The sequence below is a fragment of the Ambystoma mexicanum genome, chromosome 3p (genome assembly GCF_040938575.1).
Source record: "Ambystoma mexicanum isolate Mex_15411 chromosome 3p, UKY_AmexF1_1, whole genome shotgun sequence".
Lineage (NCBI taxonomy): Eukaryota > Metazoa > Chordata > Amphibia > Caudata > Ambystomatidae > Ambystoma > Ambystoma mexicanum.
Genome location: NC_090925.1, coordinates 869,136,826 through 869,159,882, shown reverse-complemented (window position 1 = coordinate 869,159,882; position 23,057 = coordinate 869,136,826). Strand labels below are relative to the sequence as shown.

General features: G+C 48.0%; 1 protein-coding gene across 1 annotated transcript in view; it reads left to right on the top strand.

Annotated features, from left to right (window-relative positions):
* LOC138581028 (mitogen-activated protein kinase 1-like) overlaps positions 1-23,057 on the top strand; it is a 594,665-nt gene that overhangs the window by 379,134 nt on the left and 192,474 nt on the right. Inside the window, exon 7 of the mRNA XM_069652044.1 lies at positions 20,591-20,700. Within this exon, the coding sequence (XP_069508145.1) occupies positions 20,591-20,700 (110 nt within the window). The remainder of the gene's footprint in view (positions 1-20,590; positions 20,701-23,057) is intronic.

Here is a 23,057-nt window from a genome sequence, read left to right as displayed (position 1 = left end):
GGTGCAATGGTAATGTGAATCCCGTTGACTGCTCCCCCAAAGATCTTACCCTGTAACTCACAAACCTATCAGACTCTGGACTTTTTTTCGATTCCCTAAAGGTCCACCTGGCCGGTCTCTGTGCATACCACATCCCAGAGCAAGGTTTCATGGTGGAAGATTCCTCTCCTTAAGGTCACCCGCCTATTTCCAACCCAACTCCCGGATGGGACTTGAATGTTGTCCTCAAAAGATTAATGGGACCTCCTTTCGAAATAATGCACAAGGCTAGCCTCAAGGCCCTCACCTATAATACTGCCTTTCTAGTGCCATCACCTCCATAAGGAGGGTGAGTGAACTGCAGGACCCCTCTGTTCAGGACCCATTTGTAACTATTCACAAAGAGAAGGTGAGTTTTCGCACTCGCCCATGTTTTGCGCTTAAATTCATCTTGAAGTTCCATGTGAACCAATCAATTTAACTTCCACTTTCTTTCAAACCCCCACTAACTTGGCAGCAAGAAGCCTCTATATACTAGATGTGAGGAGAGCTGTAATATACTATGCTGAAAAGAGTAAGCCACTAAGAAAGACAAACCAATTCTTTGTCACTGTGGCAGCTGGTAGAGAAGGGACCCCCGTCTCTAAACCGGCTATTTCCAAATGGATTGTAAATTGCATCACACTGTTAATCTTGCCAAAAGAGATCTAACCGTGACATTTAGAGCTCTCTAATCTGGGCACAGGGGCTACCATAGAATTCATTGCAAATGTTCCTCTAGATTCCATTTGCAAAGCAGCAACCTGGACTGTTCATACTTTCACCCAACACTACTGCTCAGATACAGTCACAGGTGGGACAAGCAGTACTAAGACATCTCTTTGCTACTGTTCCTTCGCACAGCCCACCACCATGTCCTGGTACTGCTCGCTAGTCTATGCACAGTATGTGATCTAAGCAGATTCCCAAACATCAGAAAACATACATTCCTCACTGTAATCCTATTTCTGATGGTTGTATGTGCCCACGCTTCCGCCCCTCTTGGAGTTGAAGGTACATAGACATCTTACACCTACTTTCTTCTTTACTCGCACCTCTGCAAGGCTCCCCCCACGGCAGAACAAAAACATCCGGTAGGACCTCGATGTGTGTAAGATTTTGGGTACACTACAGGTAACGTTGGGGATAGTGTCACGCCCATGTCGACGTCCCTTTTCGATCTTTGGAAAAAAAGATGCAATACTCGGATTACCACTAGATGTTGGACTATATGCACAGCATGTGACCCTAAGCAGATACAACCATCAGAAATACGTTTACGGTGAGTAATGTATGTCATATAACAATATACAAATACCATACAATTTATAATTATAGAATCATGAACAAAAAATTTACATTTTCTAATCTGTCCCATCAAATCTCATGAATGCAGCAAACCACTAACTAAAGTGCAAGTGTGGGGAAAAATTACTTTCTTTCCACATCATCCACAAACCTAACCTCTATCAAACCACTAGACTTTAACAAAAAGATTCCCAATTAGACAACATCAGGTGCTTTGTCTTGGAAAGATACAGTAGTACCACACATATGGCAACTAATATAGTGGCACAGCCTTTCCTAATAGATAACAATTATTAAGGCAACTCCCTAACAATTTGTCCTCGTAGCTTCAGAGGGTGCCACCATACTGTTTTTTCAACTAATAACTGGTCATAATTGAGTACAAGCCTCTTTGTCTTCAGGGCAGAAAATGTAAACTTAGGTACTGGGCCTGAAAAACCTTATTATGCCAGACGGTGTTTTGATCTTTTCTCCTTATAGAATTTATATAGGGGCAAATTCAATCCAATGCTGGAGACTTCCATGTCTGTAATATAATCCCGATGTGGACCCCTTGCTCACTAGTCTTGGAGACACAGCTCCGCCCTACTGATGAGGTCCAACCAGAACGAAACGCGTGTCTGGGTCGCTGTTGGTACTCCTTCAGAGAATTGCTTAGCATTTCGGTGCTTGACTGCCCTAGGGCAGGACAAAGACTGATCTGTTTTAGATAATTCTCTTCTGTGAAAGATAGTGAGCTAAAGACTCTGGGTAAGTCTCTCGTAACCGGGACTAATGTCTGGCAGCGGGACTCCCAGGACCCCCCTTGTTTTGTGCCTGTAATATAATCAGACTACTAATATTCCCCCAAATGCTCGTCTGTGTACGATTTGCAGCGTATTAAGCATTAACTAGTGGTCTTCCTGATTAACTGTGCAGGGCCTTTTCCTTTGTCATGACGAGGATCGCATGTTGCTGCCTGATCCTGGTTGCTCACCACAGCAACCTTCCCTATTATGTCGTAGAGGTTCTCTGCTCAGAGGAAGTCTTCATCCTGTCATCCCAGTGGGGTCCAGTCTTCATTAAGGTCTCATTAGAGGCCGTAACTGCCTACTAGCTGGACCCAATCCCTATGCCAAAAGTGACCTTTGCATTCTTGGCCCCTGGTCCTCCCTCACCGGACAAAGCCTAGAAGTGGGCCTAGCAGATTCAGGAACCCCCCGAAGGGTTTCCTGAAGGAGTCGGAGTATAGGGGTAGGTTTGCATACCTTTTTTTACTAACCCTAAATCTCACTTGCCTAGCCATGATCAGGATAAGGAATGGCTTCCCTTACCCACCCCCATTGCTTCCCCTAGAGTGATGGGATTGGGAGAGGAACCTACAGGAACTTTACTTACCTGGTTTATCTGTTTCTGGAACACTTACCTGAAACCGCTGGCATTGCCAGATCTTGTTTGTGAATCACATAGTGAACCCTTCTAACTCTGTATAAAGGGATTCTTGACAAACTGGTGTTTAGGACACTAAGCCCCATCTCCTAGCAGGACGGTGCTCATTAAGTACTAGGGACCTGAAACTAGGTTCTATTACAGTGGTTCTGGTTTCTGATAATTTACTTGGCTGTCTATACAGAGCGTTCTAAATTTCTATTTGTTCTCTTCGACCTACTTTACTTTAACTGCTTAAGGTCTGCGCTATACAAATTATTAAAGTATTGATTAAAATGACCTGTTTCAAAGGTAAAGTGCTGGTGTTCTGAACCCCCAGGCAGTTTACATGTGTACAAGTATTAGGTGTGTGACACTACCTATTTATTGTTTTTGTCCTGTTAAAATGCCTAATAAATGATTGTATATCTTCTGTCTAATTATTGGAGTACTGTGTCTCATTGTACCCCTAGACCACCCCCACGCTCTGAGCCTAAGCGTTACTGTTCAGCTAACCTACCTTCATAGTTTGGTTAGACATCAGTGTCGCTTTCTGTTCAATATAACAGGTTAGCCTGTGAGAATCGACCCCAAAGTTCATTCTGAAAATCCATTTGAACACCCAAAGTAGTACCATTGGCCTCAAGACTAAGGTGTATGGAGTCCCCTACAGCAGACTCGGGATATACACCTTTGAGGGGCCTGCAAATAACCTCTCCCGGAGTGAATTCTGCAACCTTGCTTTGACAGCTCTATTGGGGACTTGCCAGTGGCTCTAAAACCTCTGGGCAGCATAATCATCCACTGTTCCTGCTAGTGGCTGGCAAAGTGCACATCTTTTAAACCTTTACAGAAATGGGTGCAATGTAAGATGGTTGAACAGCGCAAGGATAACCTATTGGATGCAGTGTAGGAAAGCTGCCACTACCCTTGAGCAGTCAGGGGGTGGCTGCCAAGTGTGCACAACTTTTATTGGTTTCAATGCATCTGGTGTTTCTCTCCCTTGTTCACAACAAAATTGGAAAAAGAATGGATGTCTTTTCACAATTCGTTCTTAGATTAACTTTTGCCTAGGAATAAACTGCCGATGGGCGTATCTGTCCATCCTACCGGCTTTCCTCTTGGCTTCACTACATGCTGGAATCGTCACTCTGAGCCATCAGGAAAGGGTTTCCCCTCCCCACCATACTTTGCTTTACAGTTCACTGGATTCTTAGCTTAGTCACTGCATATGTGGATAGTCTCTTATGGCCAAATATCTTTTCAACCATAGCTAAATCTCCTTGAACTCTGCAAGGAATCTTTGTTCAGTAGGTTTTACTGCGGCTGAAATGTCCGCAACGGAAATGACCGCATGAGAAATGTACGTTGTACATAAATGTTCGTACATTTCTCATGTGGACATCCATGGTAAAACAAACCCAAATCCATGCCAACACTAACCCCTGCCCCCACACCCTACTTAACTTTCATCACAACGCACTGTGTCCCTGCAGTGTTGGTTACCTTTCACTTCTGTGATGGGGATCCGGGACCACAGGGTCCTTTCATTTTTTTTTTTTTTTCTCGGTCAGCTGCAGGGGTGTCCTCGTAACCCCTGCTCACTATACTGTATAGCAGTGTTTATTTATTTTTATACCTACCCCACAAAAAGACATAATATAAATACCACAAAAAGTTCAAACATTTGGTAGTTCGAACCTTTTGTGGAACGTATATTAGGTCTTTTGGTGGGGTAGGTAAATTGGATTCGGTCATTTTGGCCGAATCCGAGGGAACATTCATTCTCGACGTCCGATGGAGAGCCTTCGGAAGTGCCCCTAGATAGCCCAGTGACTGACCAGCTCAGAGTTTGGGATACTGTGCTGCAGACATCACCGTTCCGAGCTGAGACCTGCAACTTGGGGAAACTTATGCTTGTGCCATAAGACTTACCTCTGCAAATTGTTCTTGTCCTAGTATCAAGGGCACCCGAGATAGAGGGGAGAGGGGGCAAAGTCTGACCCCGGCAAGTGAATCCCTTTGTGTTGCCATGCATGGCTGACCATGGTCTGAACTGCTTACCTGCGTCCTGTCCGCCCTGAGACATTTTGCATTTCTCAACTGGAAGAACTTGCACAATCATTATTTTCCGACCAGAGGGGTGCTCGATCCTGCAGCCCTTGGGGGTGAAGTACTGAGGCTGAAGGCGAGAAAAGTGACTTCACACCCCCTCCAGCTGACATGCAAAGTCCTACGAAGAATTGGAGTACGCAGTTAGTTTTAGCGATACTTACCTGCACCCCCATCTCCCTCTTAAAAGTTTTGATAACTCTTATAAACTTTTGTATTTTGGCTTTGCCATTACTTGTTCACACAAGCACCTTGAAATTTGGGGACCCGTTTGTTATTTAGATGAACTTGTCCCCTAACACTTCGAACTGTTAATTGGACCACAGAGACCCTCCCTTCATTTTCTTCAGCTTCACAAAACTGCATGGAACTTTGCTGAAATTTTGGGCACAAGACCTCTGCCATTATCTCTGTGGACCTTCAGTGCTTATACTATTCTGTACCTTCCTTTTGGTGGGTTTGATATGTATTTTGCCCTAACCAAGTGATTATGTATATGCATTTATTATTAGTGTTGTGTGATATTACCTGTCAATCATTTTTCATTATTTGGCTACAAGTAAAGAAGTATTTTTATACCAGATTGTCTAAGTGTGTTCCTCGACTGTTTCACTGTGCTCGTTGTGGACCCCTTACACGCTCACCACCTTGAGACTTGGCCTGGACCACTTGCCCACCTACCTTGAACTGATTTGGCTACATCTCCCAGAGTTCTGTCACCATATAGGTTGGCCTTCTATACATCTGTCCATCATGCCAGAGTATACAAAATCAGTCCTAACTGGTACAAGGCCCCAAACCCCCTTAGGGGTTGGCTCATTGTGTCAGGAGAACTGTACTGTGGTCTTCTAAAGTGCATTTGCTGAATTTCATGCATCCGAGTACTTCTCTGTTTCACTGGTTATTAAATCATATGCATATTTTCTTCTTTTAAAGGTGTAGTGTTGGGTTAGATGTTCATGTTTATGCTAAATCTCTCACCTGTGAGACCCCAGCACTTTTTCTAGACTTGTGGATTCTTTTTCTATGTTCGTGATTGAGTGGGAACCATTTTTGGCCATTCCTTTACTCTTTTTATGGGTGTCCGTTTTAGGACTCTCCATACTTCACTTTTGGAATTATACTTTACCATAACTTTTTGGGCATCTGCATTTTCCTATTGCAGCACCACATCACTTTGTGCAGTCTTGCTGGGATGCCCCTTGTGATCCCTTATTATTATCCTGGGTTCCTTATGTGAACTACTTTTCTCAAAGGTAGAAGGATACTTTATTATACATTCTACAATCCTCATTGTGAGACCAGCACACCCATCTTATGTGGAGTGCTGAGATGATGCATAGTATCCCCTTTCTTACTATTGCTGTATTGCTCTCAAGAGTAGATCTATTTTTATCCTCTACATTTTATATTGTGAGTCCAGCACACGCCACCTTATGTGGAGTGCTTTGGAGGGGGGGGAGGATACGCAGTGTCCCCTTTCTCACTGCTCCTGTAACATTTGTTACAGTGGCAAGCTTACAATTATGGCTGGTGGCAGAGGACATGCTCTACAGACTTTTTTAGTTTCTTTTTCGTATTGTTTATTCTTTTTTACTTGCAGACACTCAAACCAGCTGCGGTAATGCACAGAAGGGTCACCATTCATCTAGAATGGTGGCTTCGATCCTTTTTGCAATTTTTACTGTGCTTGTCCTTCTGCCGTTCTGTGAGGGGGAGGTCCTGGCTTGATTTTTGTCTTCGGCTGGAACCCTTTGTGTAGCCCGCCGACATGCATGTGGTAACGAGAGAAGTCAGAAACAACACAGCCCTTTGTCTTCTGGCATGCCTTCCTGGAACCGGTTCCAACTGGGAGGCTGGCAGTCCTGAAAGGACAGCCACCAACAAAGTTTGAATGCTGATTGGCTGGGTTCCTGGATAAATGGTCTAGATCTGGAAGCTGAACATAAGTCGACCACTGGAGCTGATTCCCATGAGAAAGAAGACTGCTGTAGCGTATTCCATCGTCCGGAGATACTTGCTGTGTAGCCGCTGGCTGTGCTGACCCCTTCTTCCATGCAACGAAGGAGTCCAGAAAATGAAGGCTGGGGGGACCAATCTGTCTTAAGACCTGCATTTCGAGCCATCCCACGATGAGCTTTGGTGTTCCTGGGCTGCAATCTGCCAATACCCTAGGACCTCAAGGCGGAGTGCTGTACGTCGTCTTCTCGTGAACAAATCTCGCTGAAACTTCAGTGGACTCCTGCTGGACCCTCCAGAAGCAAGATTCCACTCCTTGTCCCTGCATGAGTGCTGGACTGAGATAGAAAGTCAAATCGATCAGACAACGACCGTTCCACATCTGGCACCTTGAGAAGGGTGTAAAATCCACAGAGCCGCAAGAAGCACTGAAGAACCTTTTGTTGGAAGCCTTTTCTGTCGACTGTTACTGTAAATTCGCATCCAGTGTTCTATCTTTCGTCACCATGACCAGGAATCATCCTATGCTGCTGCACTGTGAAGGTGTCTGTCTGCATTCTCTTCTGATGTAGTCTGTGGCTGAGGGTAATACTTCCCATCACGGTCGCTGCGCAAGTGGGTCTCGCGACGAGCAGAGCGCGCTCCTCTTCGCAGCCTGCCTCCTTCTTAAGCCATTGCTCCAGCTCCTCCTTGAAGAGCAAATTGGCTAACCCTGGGAAGCTGCAGGAGAAGCAGGAGAAGGTCAAGGCGCAGGTTAAGAAGGCCGACCTACCCCTGAAGGCCCATGTGGTCCAGGAGAAGTCCTTGAAAATCAAGCTGGTGGCAGCCGCCCTCTTGAAGGTGAAGGTGGCTGACCTGGTCCAGGGGACCCCTGCGATGCCCAGAGTGGCCCTTCATCCCAAGCGGGTGGTGGAGAAGACACCGGAGAAAAGGATCTAGCCCGGGTCTGACCCCTCAGGATGCAAAAAGTGGGGGACAGTGGGGGCCTCCACCATGCTCTAGGGCACGGATATTTCTTCTTCTGATGAAGAAGAAATGGTGTCCGTTCACACGGTCCTGGAAGACGTGGCGGACGACGGCAGAAACGCGGAGGACTGTGAAATCGTCAAGGGGAGCGACGGTGGAGCCGATAACTACATAGGCGCTGGGCCCAGCAAACCTACTCATCCCCATTCCACCTCCCAGAGATGTCACTGGACATCCTGTCAACTCTCCACACTCTGGTGTTGGAAATCCAGAGGAGGATACCAATGGCACCCCCACCGCCGGCCCTGGTGGTACCAAGCCCCCCACCCCCGGCGAAGAGGAGGAAACTGCATCCCACACCTCATCAACCTCCTCATATACCCTCCCCCACCCCTAGGGACATGGACACGGGCATGAGGGACACAGACGATGACTGCGTCTCCCCACCACCGAGAGCTTATCCACCGTATGAAGTGGGATCGTTCCATGCCATGGTCGCCCGTACATCTCAGCTCTTCCCGATGACGCCAGAAGAGACTAAGAAGGAGGGTTTCCTTTACCAGCGCTGAGGCGAAGAGGAAGACCATTCTGGCAGTGCCTCTGCTGAACGACGTCTGGGATGAGGGCCTAGCGCTGATGAGTAATCCCGCCCCAGCGAAAAGAGACAGGCTGGAGAAGAAATACCGGAGTCTGCTCCCAGGACTCGGTCTCGGCGGTGTAATGCTTACCTGAACTCTGCAGGAGCGCACCGTCTGTGTTAATGTTCCTCAGGAGTTTTCTTCTTATATGAGCATAGACGGGAGATCCTGTAAAAATGTAACGGTGATTCATTCTCTTTTGGAGAGCTTGCACCTCCTCAACTCAATCCACTAGTGTCTAGGGTTGAGGTTTTAACCAAGAGAAGACTTCTCAGTAGGGGAGTGTAATTCTGCTCACATGTCGTGTTTTTGATGAGCTCTCCATCCTGCAATGGTCCAGTGGCTGCAAGTTCTGAAGATAATTGTCACGTAGATGGGAGTAATTATACACTCAGTGGTGCTTTTCCAGGGGGTGGGGGGGGCTCAGAGAGCAAGAGTTTGTGTAAACTGACTTATTTCATGGCCAGCAGGTTAGGTGAATCATCTTTCTAACTGGAGCCAATTAACAGGAAGGTTCTTTATACGGAGCTTGCGCTGAAAATGGAATGTACTGTGGCAGCTGTTGAAAACTTGAGGCAGGCGGTGTGTGTAATAAAATGGTGTTTGATCCTTATTAACTGGGAACTAGTGGAAGCTGAGGAGACGTGGTCCACATTGAATTAAATAAGCATCAGTTTTTACAACAGCCGTGTATGTTAATGAGTCCTAACACACACAGAAATAGTTCAGCAATAGACCTTATCTAACTTCCACCGGCAGAGGGCAACATTAACTGTGTTCTGAAAAGCGGAACTTAAACAACTTGCTACGGTAAACTTTGACACAAAATACTTCTTTCACTGGAACATCATTAGGGAAAAAATGCAGAAGCCTTTCCAAGGAACTGAATTCTGTTTTACTTTCGTTTATGTTGAACGTAGATTTAGCCCAGAGTTAACATGCAACGTTGAAGATGCCTGAGGAATAATTTACTGGAGCATCGCATCTGACAGGAAAACCCAAGGCTTCGGTGAGGTGACAGGAAAGGAATTTACATTAAATAAACAGAGCGGGCTGGAAGGTGGAAAGGTGAAAATAAAGGAATTCGGCAGAACTAAACTGGAAAGGGTAAATAACTAGGGAAATAAAGGTTCTGTGAATGGAATGCAGGAGTTTGACAGGGAAGCGCGGTAAGCATTGCGCTGCTCGAAGCAGAAAAAAACGCAAAGCGCGGACCTCACGATGAGCAGTGCTTATAAAGGGAGCTGAGCTAAATGCATAGAAAAACACTACTAACCTACAGGCAACCAACTGGGCGGCCATATTAGGTAATCAGGAATTTCATTACCTATCTATAGCACCATCCTACTACAGGACTCAACTAGTGTACAGCCCAAGTGCGCCAGGCTAATGTCCTCTTTATTTGAGGAACTGTACTTGGTACCTTGCCAGTGATCATGACAGGCGGCTGCGAGGAAGAAGTCCTCAAATCCATCATCTTCAGCCTGTTTCCCTGGACAGCAAGGGGAAGAAGTTGGACTCCACAGGTAGAAAGGAGATCTACCCTGCTCTTGCGATCCTAGCTAGGTACAACAGGGAGCTGTGGTACAAGATCGCCTTGCTGCTGGAATTGCTTCCCAACGACAAACTGGTCGAGGCGCTGGAAATTCTCCAGGAGGGCGCAGTGGCATCGGACCATGCGATCGCTGTGGCCCTGGACATTGCGGACATGGTGTTTCGACAGATGGGGAACAGTGTCTGCCTCTGTGGCTGGTTGAAGGTCACCAATTTTCGGAAGGAAGTTCAGATGAGGGTCCTGGGCATGCCTTTCGACAAAGAGAACCTCTTCGGTAAGGCCATCAAGTTGTTGCAGGCCATCAAGACCAACTTGGAGATGGGCACGGCCCTAGGCATGCTGCAGCAACATCTGCCTTCCTTTCGTGCCTCAGGAGGTAAAGAAGATCGTTGAAGGGTTTCGGCTGGGGATCATCCTTGTACCGCCAGCCCTCCTGTTCCACAACCGAGGAGGCCTACAGGGGTTGTTCCAATGTGTTTGGAAGTGGCCGCCGTCGTCGCTCCCAAGGCAGCATGAAGGTCCCGAAGCAGGATTGAACTGGCCAGTACGTCAGAACCCCACCCATGTACCCTGTTGGGAGGGTGGCTTTGTCAGCGAGTGGGAGAAGATTTCCACCGACCGATGGGTGCTGGATGCTCTCGCCCACACACACTCTAGAGTTTCTTCAGAAGTGTCTGTGGATACCACCGGTGACCCGGCAGGAGCAGCACATCCCTTGCTCCTGCAGGAAGTACGCCCATGTTAAGAAAAGGGGCGATAGAGCTGGTTCCAAAGTGACTCTGGTGCTCCGGAGTCTACTGCAGATACTTCTTAGTGAAAAAGACAGGGGGCTGGAGTCCCATTCTCGACCTGCGTTGTCTAACAAGTACCTCAAGACCAAAAAAATTCAGGATGGTCAGGTTGCAACAAGTGCATCGGCCAACTGGAGGAAGGGGGCCTTCCTAACGTCACTGAATCTAGAGGACACATACTTCCACGTCCCCATTCACGAGAAGCATCAGAAGTTTCTGCGCTTCGTCATACAAAGACAGCACTACCAATTCAAGGCCCCCCCCCCCTTTGGACTGAAGTCGGCACCCAGGCTTTTTACGAAGTGCCTGGCACCGGTAGCGGCCCATTTACGTCTGCCAGGGATACATGTGTACCGGTACCTCGATGACTGGCTCATCCGCGCCAAGAAGTCAAGGGAGATCACGGTCAAACACACAGACAAGGCCGTCCAGCTGCTGACCGGCCTGGGATTCTCTGTGAACTATCCAAGCTCCTGCTTGATTCCATCGCAAAACGTGCTGTTCCTGGGGTCCAGGCTCAACATGGTATCCTGCCTGGCGGCCCCATCGAAGGAGAGTAACGACCATTTTGGGCAAGGTGCAACGGCTGTTGGCACTGAAGATTGCCATGGTACGGACCATCAAGTCGCTGCTCGGCATGATGTCCTTGTGTATCTACCTGATCGGGCTCACCAGGTTGTGGATGCGGCCCCTGCAGGATTTCATGGATGCTCTGTGGGTCCAAGTGTCCGGAAGCTTTGCAGACTGTATTGTGCTCAACTAGGAGCTCTGTGGAGCGATAAGAAGGTGGGGCGCGCACCTCAACATCGCCCGGGGAACGAATCTCCACAGTCCCCCATTCCAAGAGGCGGTCACCAGGCACTTCCCTGCAGAGCTGGGGAGCCCCAAACTGGTCGTCTCCACACCAGAGGCCTTCAGCTACCGGAGGAGAGGGATCACCACATCAATGTCCTGGAACTGCGAGAACTGTCCTGGGCCCTCAAGTCCACTCCCATCCCCCAAGGGCAAGGTGATGAGGGTCTTCACGGACAATAGTCATAATGTTCTGCATCAGGAAGCAGAGGGGCACCAGGTCCCTGGCGCTCTCCAGAGAGGCGCAGGACTTGTGGCACTGATCTGTCGCCCAGGGGATGTTTCTCATTCCTTTTCTCGTGGCGGGGGACAAGAACACAATCGCTGCCACACAGCAGGGAGCTGCGCTCTTGCCGCAAGCGGGAGCTTCAGCAGGATCAAGTGGACAGTCTCTTCCTCAGCTGGGTCATACCCCAGATTGATCTGTTGGCGACAGCGACGAATTCCAAATGCCAGAGATTTTCCAGCAGGTTTCACCAGCCAGGGAGCTTAGCGACGCGCGTTCTACCCGTGGGAAGGCCTGTTCTGTACGCGTGTCATCATTCAGCTCACAGTGTCGATACAGGATGACCCTTGTTGCCCCTGTGTTGGCAAAGCAGATTTGGTACCCAGCCCGTCTCAACCTGTTAACGTTGCCACCAGTCAAGCTGCCGGTGATTGCGAATCTGCTTGCCAGGGAAGGAGAAATCGTGCACCAGGATCTCTGAACATGAAAGCCTGGCTCCTGCAGGCTTAGATTTCGGTGGGTACAAGCTACAGGCAGAATGCAGGGAGGTCCTTGCCAGGGCCAGAGCGTCATCGACTCGTAAGTGCTATGGGCATAAGTGGAGGTGGTTCGCATCTTGGTGCCGGGCGCAGAAGATCCACCCCTGATGGTCACGGCCCTCTGGTTCTTCCGTACTTGTTATCCTTGGCCAAGGCGGGGCTGGCGCATGCCTCCATATAAGTGCATCTGGCGGCTATCTCCCGCTACACCAGATCTATGGGAGGTCTCATCAAGGAGTTCCTCAAAGGACTGTTTCAATTGTTCCCGCCGGTGGAGGTGCCTGCGCCGGCATGGGAACTCAACGTGGTACTGACTAGGCCAAGCAGTGCTATGCAACCTGTTCGCTTGAAGGTGAGCCTGTTCTGGAGGGAAGAGTAATTGCTTCTGTTGAGCCTTGCCACCTCCCATGTTTGTGTAATGATATACTGCTATGTATTCTTTATTCATGAAAATGTGAATCTATGCTAGACCCCATGCTGAAGAAGCAACAAGTTACTTACCCGTGACTGTTCCCTGGCTTTACGTGCTACCAATCTGAAGATGGCTGCCAGAGGAGGAGCTTGGGGAGAGGGCAGTCATTGGCTGGGGGCAGTATGGCCCGGACCTCAGGGATTGGTTTAGAGAAGAAAGACTAACTGAAACAGTTTTTTCATTTACTGAGGATTCCCGGCCTGACGACGGGGAATATTCATGAGCATGTGAATACATGCCAGACCCATGCCGGAGAACAACCGTTACAGGTAAGTTACTTGTTCCTTACTCTGACCAATTTGACATTTACTAGCCTTTATGGTCATATGGGCCTGTTCCAGACCCAGCAAAACATATTCTTGGTGGTGAAGATGCTCTTCCCAAGTGGGGCTGAACACTGCAATGTCATCCAAGTAGGCCATGCAGACGTCCTAACCCATTCAGAACTTGATTTACCATCCTCTTGAATGTAGCAGGTGCGTTTCTGAGTCCAAAAGGCATAACCTTAAACTGGTATAGGCCTCCTGGGGTGGGAAATGCAGTTTTCTCCTTGGCATGGTCTGTCAGAGTGATTTGCCAATAGCCTGAGGTTGGGTCAAATGTACTCAGGAACTTGGCTGAACCTATTTTTGTCCACCAGCTCATCTGTCCTGAGTAAAGGATGGGCATCAGTTATGGTGACTGCATTACAAACTCTATGGTCTGCACAGAATCTCAATTCTTTGGTTCCTGTTTTTGGTACTAGTAGAACTGGACTAGCCCATGGACTGGTAGATTGCTCAATAACCCCAAGATCCAGCATCTTCTTGACCTCTTCCTTTATGTGGGTTCTTACATGATCAGACATCCTGTAACGGCTGCTTTTGACAGGGCGACTGTCACCAGTGACGGTGGTATGCTGGACCCAAGAGTTAAGCCTGGTGTCAATGAGAACAGGGAGGCAAACTGATTTAACAGAGCCTTGCATTCCTCCTGTTGTTGCAGAGTCTAAACTGAGCGTTTTACCCCTTCAATTATCTTATCTGAGGGTGGCCCCCTGAGGAGATCAGGGAGCTGCTCACATTCTTCCTCCTCTTGATCAGAGGCTAGAAGCAAAGCTCCGAGTTCTGGTCTGGAAGCCTAAGCCTTCAGACGGTTAGTGTGATAAACCGTAGGGGCCTCCTTGCGATTGCCCAAGTCCACTAAATAATTGACACCTCCAAGTTTACCCACAATCTTGAAGGGTCTATTCCATTTGTCCTTTAAGGCCCTCTGCCTTGTAGGTACCATAACCAAGACAAGCTGGTGTGGAGTAAACTCCACCATGTTAGCCTTCCGGTCATGCCAATGTTTGACCAGAGCCTGACCTGCTTTCAGGTTTTCTGAAGCTTCTGTTATCAGTGGCATCCTCTTTCTGAGGCCCAGCACAGTCATTGGCTATAGTCATTGGCTCTCACTGGCCAAAGGGCCTCTGACTTGATGACCATAAAGAAGTTCAATGGGGCTGAACCCTCCCCTGCTGAGGGACTTTACTTCTCTATAGGCAAAGAGAAGGAATGGCAGTAGAAGGTCCCACTTCTAAGGGGTTCCTCTAAATCACCTATCATGCTCTTCATAGTTCTGTTAAACCTCTCCACCAACTCATTGGTTTGGAGATGGTAGGCTGTTGAGAACTTGTAAGTCACTCCACAGTTCTTACTGAGACATACAATGTGACCCCTGTCAGAGATTACTTCCTTTGGAAAACCTACCCTGGTAAAGATACCAAGGAGGGCCTTAGCCACTGCCTGAGCAGTAACAGTTCTCATAGGTATGGCTTCAGGATACCTGGTAACATGGTGTACCGCAACCAATATAAATGTCATGGTCACCAGGCAGGAGCCCAGCCCTCCACTACATACAGCGTCCCAATGGACCCAGTCTTGGCGCCTGTGGCACCAAGCTAATTTCAAAGTGTGCTCAGCACACAGAATACCAGGGGCCCATGCAGCAAGGCCGGGCAGGGCCGATTATCCCAGGGAAGGCACGTGCAGAAGACCGAAGGAGGGGCTAGGTGGGGGCCACAAGGCGGAGCCTACAGGGAGTGGCTGGGGCCATGCTATATAAACCGGCCCCACCCGAAGACTGGCGCTTTGCGTTTGTTTGCTACCTGCAACGTAACGCTTACCGCCGACCAGGAGACTCTTACCTGATCTAGCACATGCGCTTCCAGTCACCTACCTGGTTCAACATGCGCACCTCCAGCCTCCTCGACCATCTTGCCTGGAACGCATCATCATTGGAAGCATTATCACTCGCTTCCCTCTGTACAGCCGCCGCGCACGTCTTACCTGAGATCGCACCATCGTCGGAAGCACTCATCTGCTTTCTCTCTGCAGTCGCTGCGCAAGTCTTACCCATTATCGCTTCGTCGCTGAAAGCTGCGCCATCTGCTCCCAACTCGGCCGCAGTCATACTCCCCTCCCCGGAGTCCTCGACAGGTACAGCCCAGCATCCTTTCCTGTTCGACTTGGATCTCCTTTGGGTGCTCCCTCCACGTAGATCTTAAACTCCAACCACCATCAGGAGCCGGATACCGTCCTCCAGCCATCGCTAACCCGCCGTACCTGCAAAAAGAGCAAGAGACACAAGGTGAGAGATCGCACAGACCATTAATCGTCACAGCGGCGTAACTTGCGAACTTGGTGCAGTTTCAGAAACCACCCGCTTACCTACCAGGGTTGGAAACTCCCGGAGCGGCGCCCTTTTGCCATCACACGCTCCTGGCTCATCTTCATTGCTACAGGGGAGAAAAGAACAAAATACCATTTACGAACAATATCTCTTGGGATTGTGTACACCGACAATAAGAAAGTCATAAACACTTACCTTCAAGGCGGAATGATCGCAGCCTGTCTGGGCCTCCGCAATAAGGACCAATGACATAACTAGGTCCACCCGCACCGCCCCTGCTGAAGGAAAGCAGGACGGAGAGCTCGCCCTTACATATCAGGTGAGCTTGCATGGGTAAACTTCTGCGCATCACATTCTGGCACGAAAGGGCAGAAGGGGATTGCGACTCCACCACGCTAGCCTCATTGTCTCTCATCCTCTCGCCGGAACAGGTCCAGCCTTCCAGGCCCATGAGAAGGCAGCAGTTGGGGAAAAGAAGAGGGAGTCAACTCCAGGGAGGGCTCCCAACGCCCCCGCAGAGACCAGGTGAGCGTAACAATAAATCTGTTGCCTGAAGAAGTTAGAGGGTCTAGGGGATCAACAATGTTAATCCCCACCCTCTCACAAGAAACTCCCACCACTGGGAGGGGCACTAAAGGTGCCACATTCTTGGACCCACGCTTACCAGAAGTCTGACGATTGTGGCGGCTCATGCAGAATTTCTCTACATCGGCCCTCATCTGGGGCAAGTAGAAGTACAGAGAGAACCTCTTTGGTCTTCTTGAAACTCAAGTGGCCAGCCACAGGAATCTCATGTGCTAACCGTAGGAATGTTTGTCTCCCCTGCTGGGGTAGATTCAATAGGTTTACTGTAGAGGAAACCATACTCCAGTAAAGCCTATGCTTCCCTGGCTCTTTTTCTTTCCAGCTTGGAAGCTGTCTGCTGGTGCAGACCTTCTAGAGAGGATACCAATACAAGTATCCAAATAACACTTACACTCAAGGTTTTCTAGTAAAATAATTAACAGTCAGTTTTAAATGCGTATTCTTTAAAAAGGGCAATGTGCAACAACAAAAATACACTTCAAAATACGTTCTCAATCAAGGAAAAGCAAGTAGATAGTCTTTAGAGATGCTTCATACTCTTCCTACACCCTTAGATGACTTCATTAACTAGGACAGTAATGGCATTAATGTATCACTTTTGCACTTTGTAAATTCTGAGGTTGGTAGAAATTAAAGGTTAGAGGAAGAAAAAAAGGATTAACCAGTTCTCAGAGCATGTGAGCACGTTTCAGTCTCCCAATGAAGTCTAGATAAAACCTTTTCCAGCAATATTAGTTAACAACCAATGTATCACCTATGAGGGACAGTTAGAATCCAAGTCAACTGACTAGAAGAGTTTGCAGTGAGCCAGGACAGCCAAAGTCAATTGGAGCAAAGTCTATGGAGCTGAGGCACTTCTTTAGATGGCAAAAAGTCTTGCACTAAGTTAGAAAGTGTGTTGAAGAAAATCACTGTTGGCCCACAAGCTGTTACACTTCTGAAAGTGAAGAGGATCCAGCTGGCTACTGTTGTGGGTGCAGTGTTGCAGATCCTGGGTTCCTGGGCCTCAGTCGTGGGAACAAGAGGGAGGACGTCTGGAGGACTCCTGCACAGCAGTTCGGAGGTCGGCAGCAGCTATGGGCTCTTTTCAATTCAGCTGCACTTTGCGCTTTCAGCGCAAGGTAAACAGCACTACCACAAATCTTGGACACTAGTTGGACTTCCTTCACTCCTTGAGTCCAGTACTCCGGTGAGGTGACTCGAGCTTGGGTTGCCCTGCTTTGGGAGGGTCCTCGGGAGACTCCTGGAGCACCGGCTTAGACGTTGCACTTGACTACAGATTTCTTGACCCCTGGCACTCAGTTCCTGCAGCAGCAAAGAAGTACTGCCAATTGGGGGGAAGGTCTTCCAGCAAAGTTCGTCTCTGGGTTAGTTGGTCCCACAAACCGAAGGGAAGAAGTCGTCCTTTCTGGAGCGTCTCTTGTCGAGCAGAAAGGAGTTTCAGCACAGTAGCAGGGCTTTACCGGGCAAGTCAAAGGTCCAGGAGGATGCAGCAGGCGTCGGGTCATGGTTTCTTCATCGGGTTGTTCTTCCCAGGTGTCGACAGTCTTAAGTCCAAGAAGCCTTGCCTTTTATGCAGGTTTCTCCCATTCATGCACAGCCTAGCTGTCACTCGCACAGCAGGGTGGCTGTCCTAAAATGACAGCCAGCCAATCAGGACTGGTTGCATTCAGGTAACCAAGGAGACAAAGGACAGGGGAGCTTTGGGAACCTCCTTCACTTGCTGCCCTTCCAGACATACGAGCCAGAGGCAGGTTTCAGTACGGAAGCCCGCCAAAGGCAAAACTAACAAAGGGCTCCAACATTGGTTGGTGCGCAGAGTAAAACCCAAGAAAGACCTCACAAACGGAAAAAGGCGGAAATAAGACTGCAGCCATTTTGCCAAAATGGTCACCCATGAATGCTATACTGCTCCTGAGGATTCAGCCTGTGGTGGAAAAATACAATGGTACGAACATTAAACCACTGCCACCAGCCATTTAAAGTAGTGAGAGTAACATACATGTTACATGAGTAGGTAGGATAAGGGGCTACTAAGTAACCCCCAGCACCACACATAAAATGGTGTGTGCACGCTGGACCTACAAAAAAAAAGGTAGTCCATTTCACTTTACTATTCTTGGGTACAGTAGTTTACCCAAGAAAAGTTATTTAATCCTTATGAGAAGTCATGGCCAAATTCGTTCCACGGCAGACGTTGCACTCTGCTACGGACACTCGACCCCTGGCATTGGGCTTCCGAAGCAACGGAGAGGCACAGCAAGTCGGGGATGGTGTTCCAGTGGAGGTCGTCTCGGGGCTAATTGGTCCCACCAACCCAAGGGGAAAAGTTGTTCCGTCCGGAGCTTCTCGGTCTAGGTGAAAAAGGTCTGCACCGGGCAATTCAAAGGTCCAGGAGGTTACAGTAAGCTTCGTTCACGGTTTCTTTGTCAGGTGTTTATCCTAGCGGCTGACTCTGCCTGTAGTCTCAAAACCCTCGCTGTTTAAGCAGGCTTGTCCCATTCATGCACAATCTAGGCTGTCGATCGAATCGCACAGCAGTGTGGCTGTCCTACAAGGACTGCCAGCCAGCCAATCTGGACTAGTTGCATTCAGGCATTCCTAGAGACCAAGGACAAGTGAGTTTCTGGACCCTCCCTCACATCCTGTCATCTCACTTACTGGAGCCAGAGGCGGGCTTCAGGGCTGAAGCCCACCAAAAGCAAGACAAAGTGCTCAAATTGGTCTCAACGCACAGAGTAAAACCCAAGAAAGACCACACAAACAGAAAATGGCAAACCAAAACAGGCCCATTATGACAAAATGGTCACCCATGGGTGCTATACTGCAGCTGAAGGTTCAGCCTGTGGTAGAAAAGCACGATGGTAGGAAAAAGTAAACCACTGCCACCAGCCATTTAAAGTAGTGAGGGTAACATAAAAATGAGAAAGTAGAATAAGGAGCTACTAGGTAACCCCCAGCCGTTCTACATTAGATGGTGTGTGCTGGACCTACTTGGAGAAAAGGTAAGTAGTCATTTTCACTTTATTATTCTTGGGAACTGTAGTTCATACAAGAGTAAAGGTAGTTAAACCGTATGAGAAAAAAATCTAAAAGGATTTCTGACACTGCACTGAAGGTGCTTTGTCACTATACAAAAAGCTGATGGCTGTGGAGTTTGAAAGACTCCAAAAAGCGTGAAAACACAAAAATCCAAATCAACACAGGTGTAAGAAAGTTCTCACTCACTCCAGGGTTAAAATAAGTCTTGAATCCAGCAAAAGAGCTGAGGGTCTCTAAGGTTGAATGGAATTGGCAAACAAACTAAAATTCTCCCAAACATTAAGAGTTCTGTCTACTGTCACTGCATTGACACTCGCCTGTATTGCACTGGTAATTGATTCATAGAACGGTGGCTGTGTGTATATGATTTATAAGGATTTGTGACAATACGTACCCGTGATGTTTATATGCTTAATTTGTAAACAGAAGGCCTAATAAATAATGCATTTCCGTGTACTTCGTGTCTAACTGAAATTATTGTTGCTCCTTTTGGATTCATTGTACCCCTAGACCACTCGCACCATTCCGGACTACGCTTTGACTCCTTTGCTACCTCACCTTGATTGGGTTTTGGCTAACCTCAGTCTTTCCTGTTCACCATGATAGGGCGGCCTCCAAAAATCCTCCACCCACGGCCGATTTTGGAAATTAATTCTAACACCCATTATACCCACCTACAATATTATACATACCTGCCAGATCTATTGGTTTGCGGTACAGTATGATTTGGCTAGTGGCTACCAACTGGAAGCTTAAGTCCTTTCATATCTTTTTCTGGGGCTCTGGTTGATTCTGTATTTGCACCCGGTTGGAAAAGCCATGGTGCATTTATCTGGGCAGTACACTCTTCGTTTTAATAAGGTGAAGTGTGAGCTGAAAAACAGATGGCTTACCTTGTGATGTACTTTCTGGGAAGTAACATTTTGGTAAGTAAGGTCAGCAGGCACCATGTTTGTAGTTACTTAAAGTAAAAACATTATAAATATGACTCCCCTGTCTTTTCACAAGAAATGCCTTTTTGGTGCCAAGTGCAGTGGCTTATTTTTTTTTTCCTTGGAGCCTTTGTTTTTCCACTGTTTTGCGAACCGGTGGTGGGGATTTCATGTCATGAAATTATCAAACCTTTCTTCACTGCGGAATAACTTTAACAGGTAAGTACATTTGCCATTTTGTATTCCAGATTTCATAAATCTGTAAAATGTGCATGCTACTGTCACATCCATATTTGTTTTAAATGAGGACATTTGGAAGATTGGTACCCCACCATTTTCTAGGCTCCCTCCTCATGGCCTTTTTATCAGGATTTTGCCTGTTGGTTATTGTGTAGGAAAGGTGCAGACAGTTGTGTGTATGATTTAGCTTTGCACCCTATTACCGCCCCTTGGCCCAACCATTACTCGTAATGAGTTTGTTTTGTAAACTGGAAAAAATTATTGCTTTGTTCAGTTTTTCTGCCTTTCTTTTTCAGCATTGGATCTGCTGGATAAAATGCTGACCTTCAACCCAAACCGACGAATTACAGTAGAAGAGTCACTGGCACACGCGTACCTGGAACAGTACTACGACCCCTCAGACGAGGTTTGCACCCATGGCAGAGTGGGAACATGGTGCTTTTCAATTAAAGTGGATAATGGGAGGTTTGGGCTGAGGCAGGATCCTACAAGCTGTATGGTGACAGTCTTACAGATTGAAAGACCTGATGTTTGGAGTGATGGGGCAGGACGAAGAGGGGCAGATAAGAGCAGTAACTGCTGTAATGAGGAATTGTAGTGAATGGGTGAAAAAAGCAGAGGCCACATGATTTGTGGAGTGGAGCACATCGAAGTGGGTAGGAACACCTAGAGTTGGATAGACAGCTAAAAGATGTTTCTGTATCCCTATTCAGGGCGTTCCTCAGAGGGGCAGACACAGAAAAGAAGGGCAGAGCAGGCAGTACCTAAGGGGGGAGGGAACAAAACCTGCTGAAAAGCAGGCGTGACAAGAACTGCTTGGAAGGTAGAAGGGTGTAGTGCATAGATTGCCGAAAGGAGAGCATCTTTAATCATTGGGTCCGTTAGGCCCTTTTTGTTACTATTTATTCTGGTTTTTCTTTGAGACTCCTGTCTGGGCTTGATACCTTATGATATAGCCCATATATGTGGCTAAATTTCAGTCGAAAGTTTTGCAGGCATTACTTTGTTACTGAATAACCTATGACCAACCAATCTTAATCAGTTGCATGATTAGTCACATTTTAGTAATCTAACAATCCTTCTGTAGAGCTGCATTCATTTGAATACTTTTGTATATGGTGCCTCATAACAAAATGTTAAGTTAATCTGCCCTGGATTTTGAATGGACAAAGGACCTTTTTTGAAAGCTCTGAACATGTCTAGGAAGATCGCTACAGGGTGGAGATGGATTTTCAGAACCAGCAGTCGAGGAGCGTTTTGGGATGCCACGTTAGTGAGTGAACACAGTAATTAACACTTAGGTGTAGCCAAATTCAATCAAGGTACAGTAGCAGAGCAATAACGCCTAGACTTCTGGATATATGGGGCTGGTGTATGTTAGGAAAGTTCTCCTGGATGGAGTCTGGCATGGGTTCACATGCTCATGAATATTCTCCGCCGTCAGGCTGGGAATCCTCGGTAAAAGAAAAAACTTTCAGTTTAATTTGTAAATCTCCTCACCAATGACTGAGCTCTGGGTCATATTGCCCCCAGCAAATGACTGCCCTCTACCTAAGCCCCTCCTCGGGCAGCTATCTTCAGATTTTTACCGCACGTTCAAGTGTTGGGAGTCCTCGCGTTTTGCTCTTTGAGCTTTTTAAGATGGGACATTTTTTTTCCCAGTCAATTGAGCCTTTGTGCTCCATCGTTCATGCTTCCGATTAATGGGGATCTGTTTTTCGGCATCTTTCATCGCCCCTCAAGGGCAGAAATCGTCCTCCTTGGAAGCTTCCAGAAGTCTTCAGGCCTACACCGCGCCGGATCATGTCGGAGGAGAAGGACAGAGCTTCCCTCTTCAAGCTGTGATCTAGTTTGTGGAATGTTAATTCAGATGACCAGCATTCCGAGTGCCTTTATTGTCTACACCCGACGCACAAAGAAGATTGTGAGATTTGCTGTGGCTTCAACAAGTGCACAATGAAGGATCGGCAGGTCCGGTTGGCTGCGTGGGTCCAGTCCAGGGTCTCTACCCGAGTGATTCACAAGGGCATGCCTCTTCCGGATTCAGCAAACCTGAGCAGGTTTCGAAGTCCTTTGAGGGCGCTCCCTTCATGGGGGCCCAACAGTCCCTTGATGGTCAGTGCGTGTTAGTTTCTTCCATTGGCCTCGCTCTCCAGTCACCGCTCCAGATCTTCATGCAAGAGGAAGTCGGCTACCCCAGGGAAGCTGCGGGAAATGCCAAATAAGGCCAAACAGGGTAAGGAGTCTGTCCTGCTTGGCCTTCTCCTTCACGGGCAGTTCAAAGAGTCCAGGCTGCCGCTAAGGAGAAAGCCAAGATGGCTGACCTGCCTGTGAAGGCCCAGGTGATCCAGGCCAAATCGTCATCCTCCTCGATTGAGATGGTGGTGGCCTCCCTTTCGAAGGCAAAAGGGACGACCCTGTCGAGGGTGAACAGGCGGCAGCCAGGAGAGTCTTTATTCAAGCCAATAGAAAACACCCCAGGGAAGAGGATGCCGAACCTCAGTCTGAGACCGACCCCTCAGAGCACATAGAAAAGGGGGTGGGGGGGGGGTAAGAACTACTCCAGGGCAGGTACATTTTAGTCCAACGAGATTCTTTCTTTCCCCGCTATCAACGGTGTTGACCACGAGGGCGACTGTGGAGATGTCGAAGAGATGCCCGAAGACGTAGATGCCATCGACAGTGATGACAACCGACGATCCAGCTTCTTACTTCGCTCCACAGCGGTCTTCTTTCTTGTGAACTCGCCCGCTGCAAAGAAAC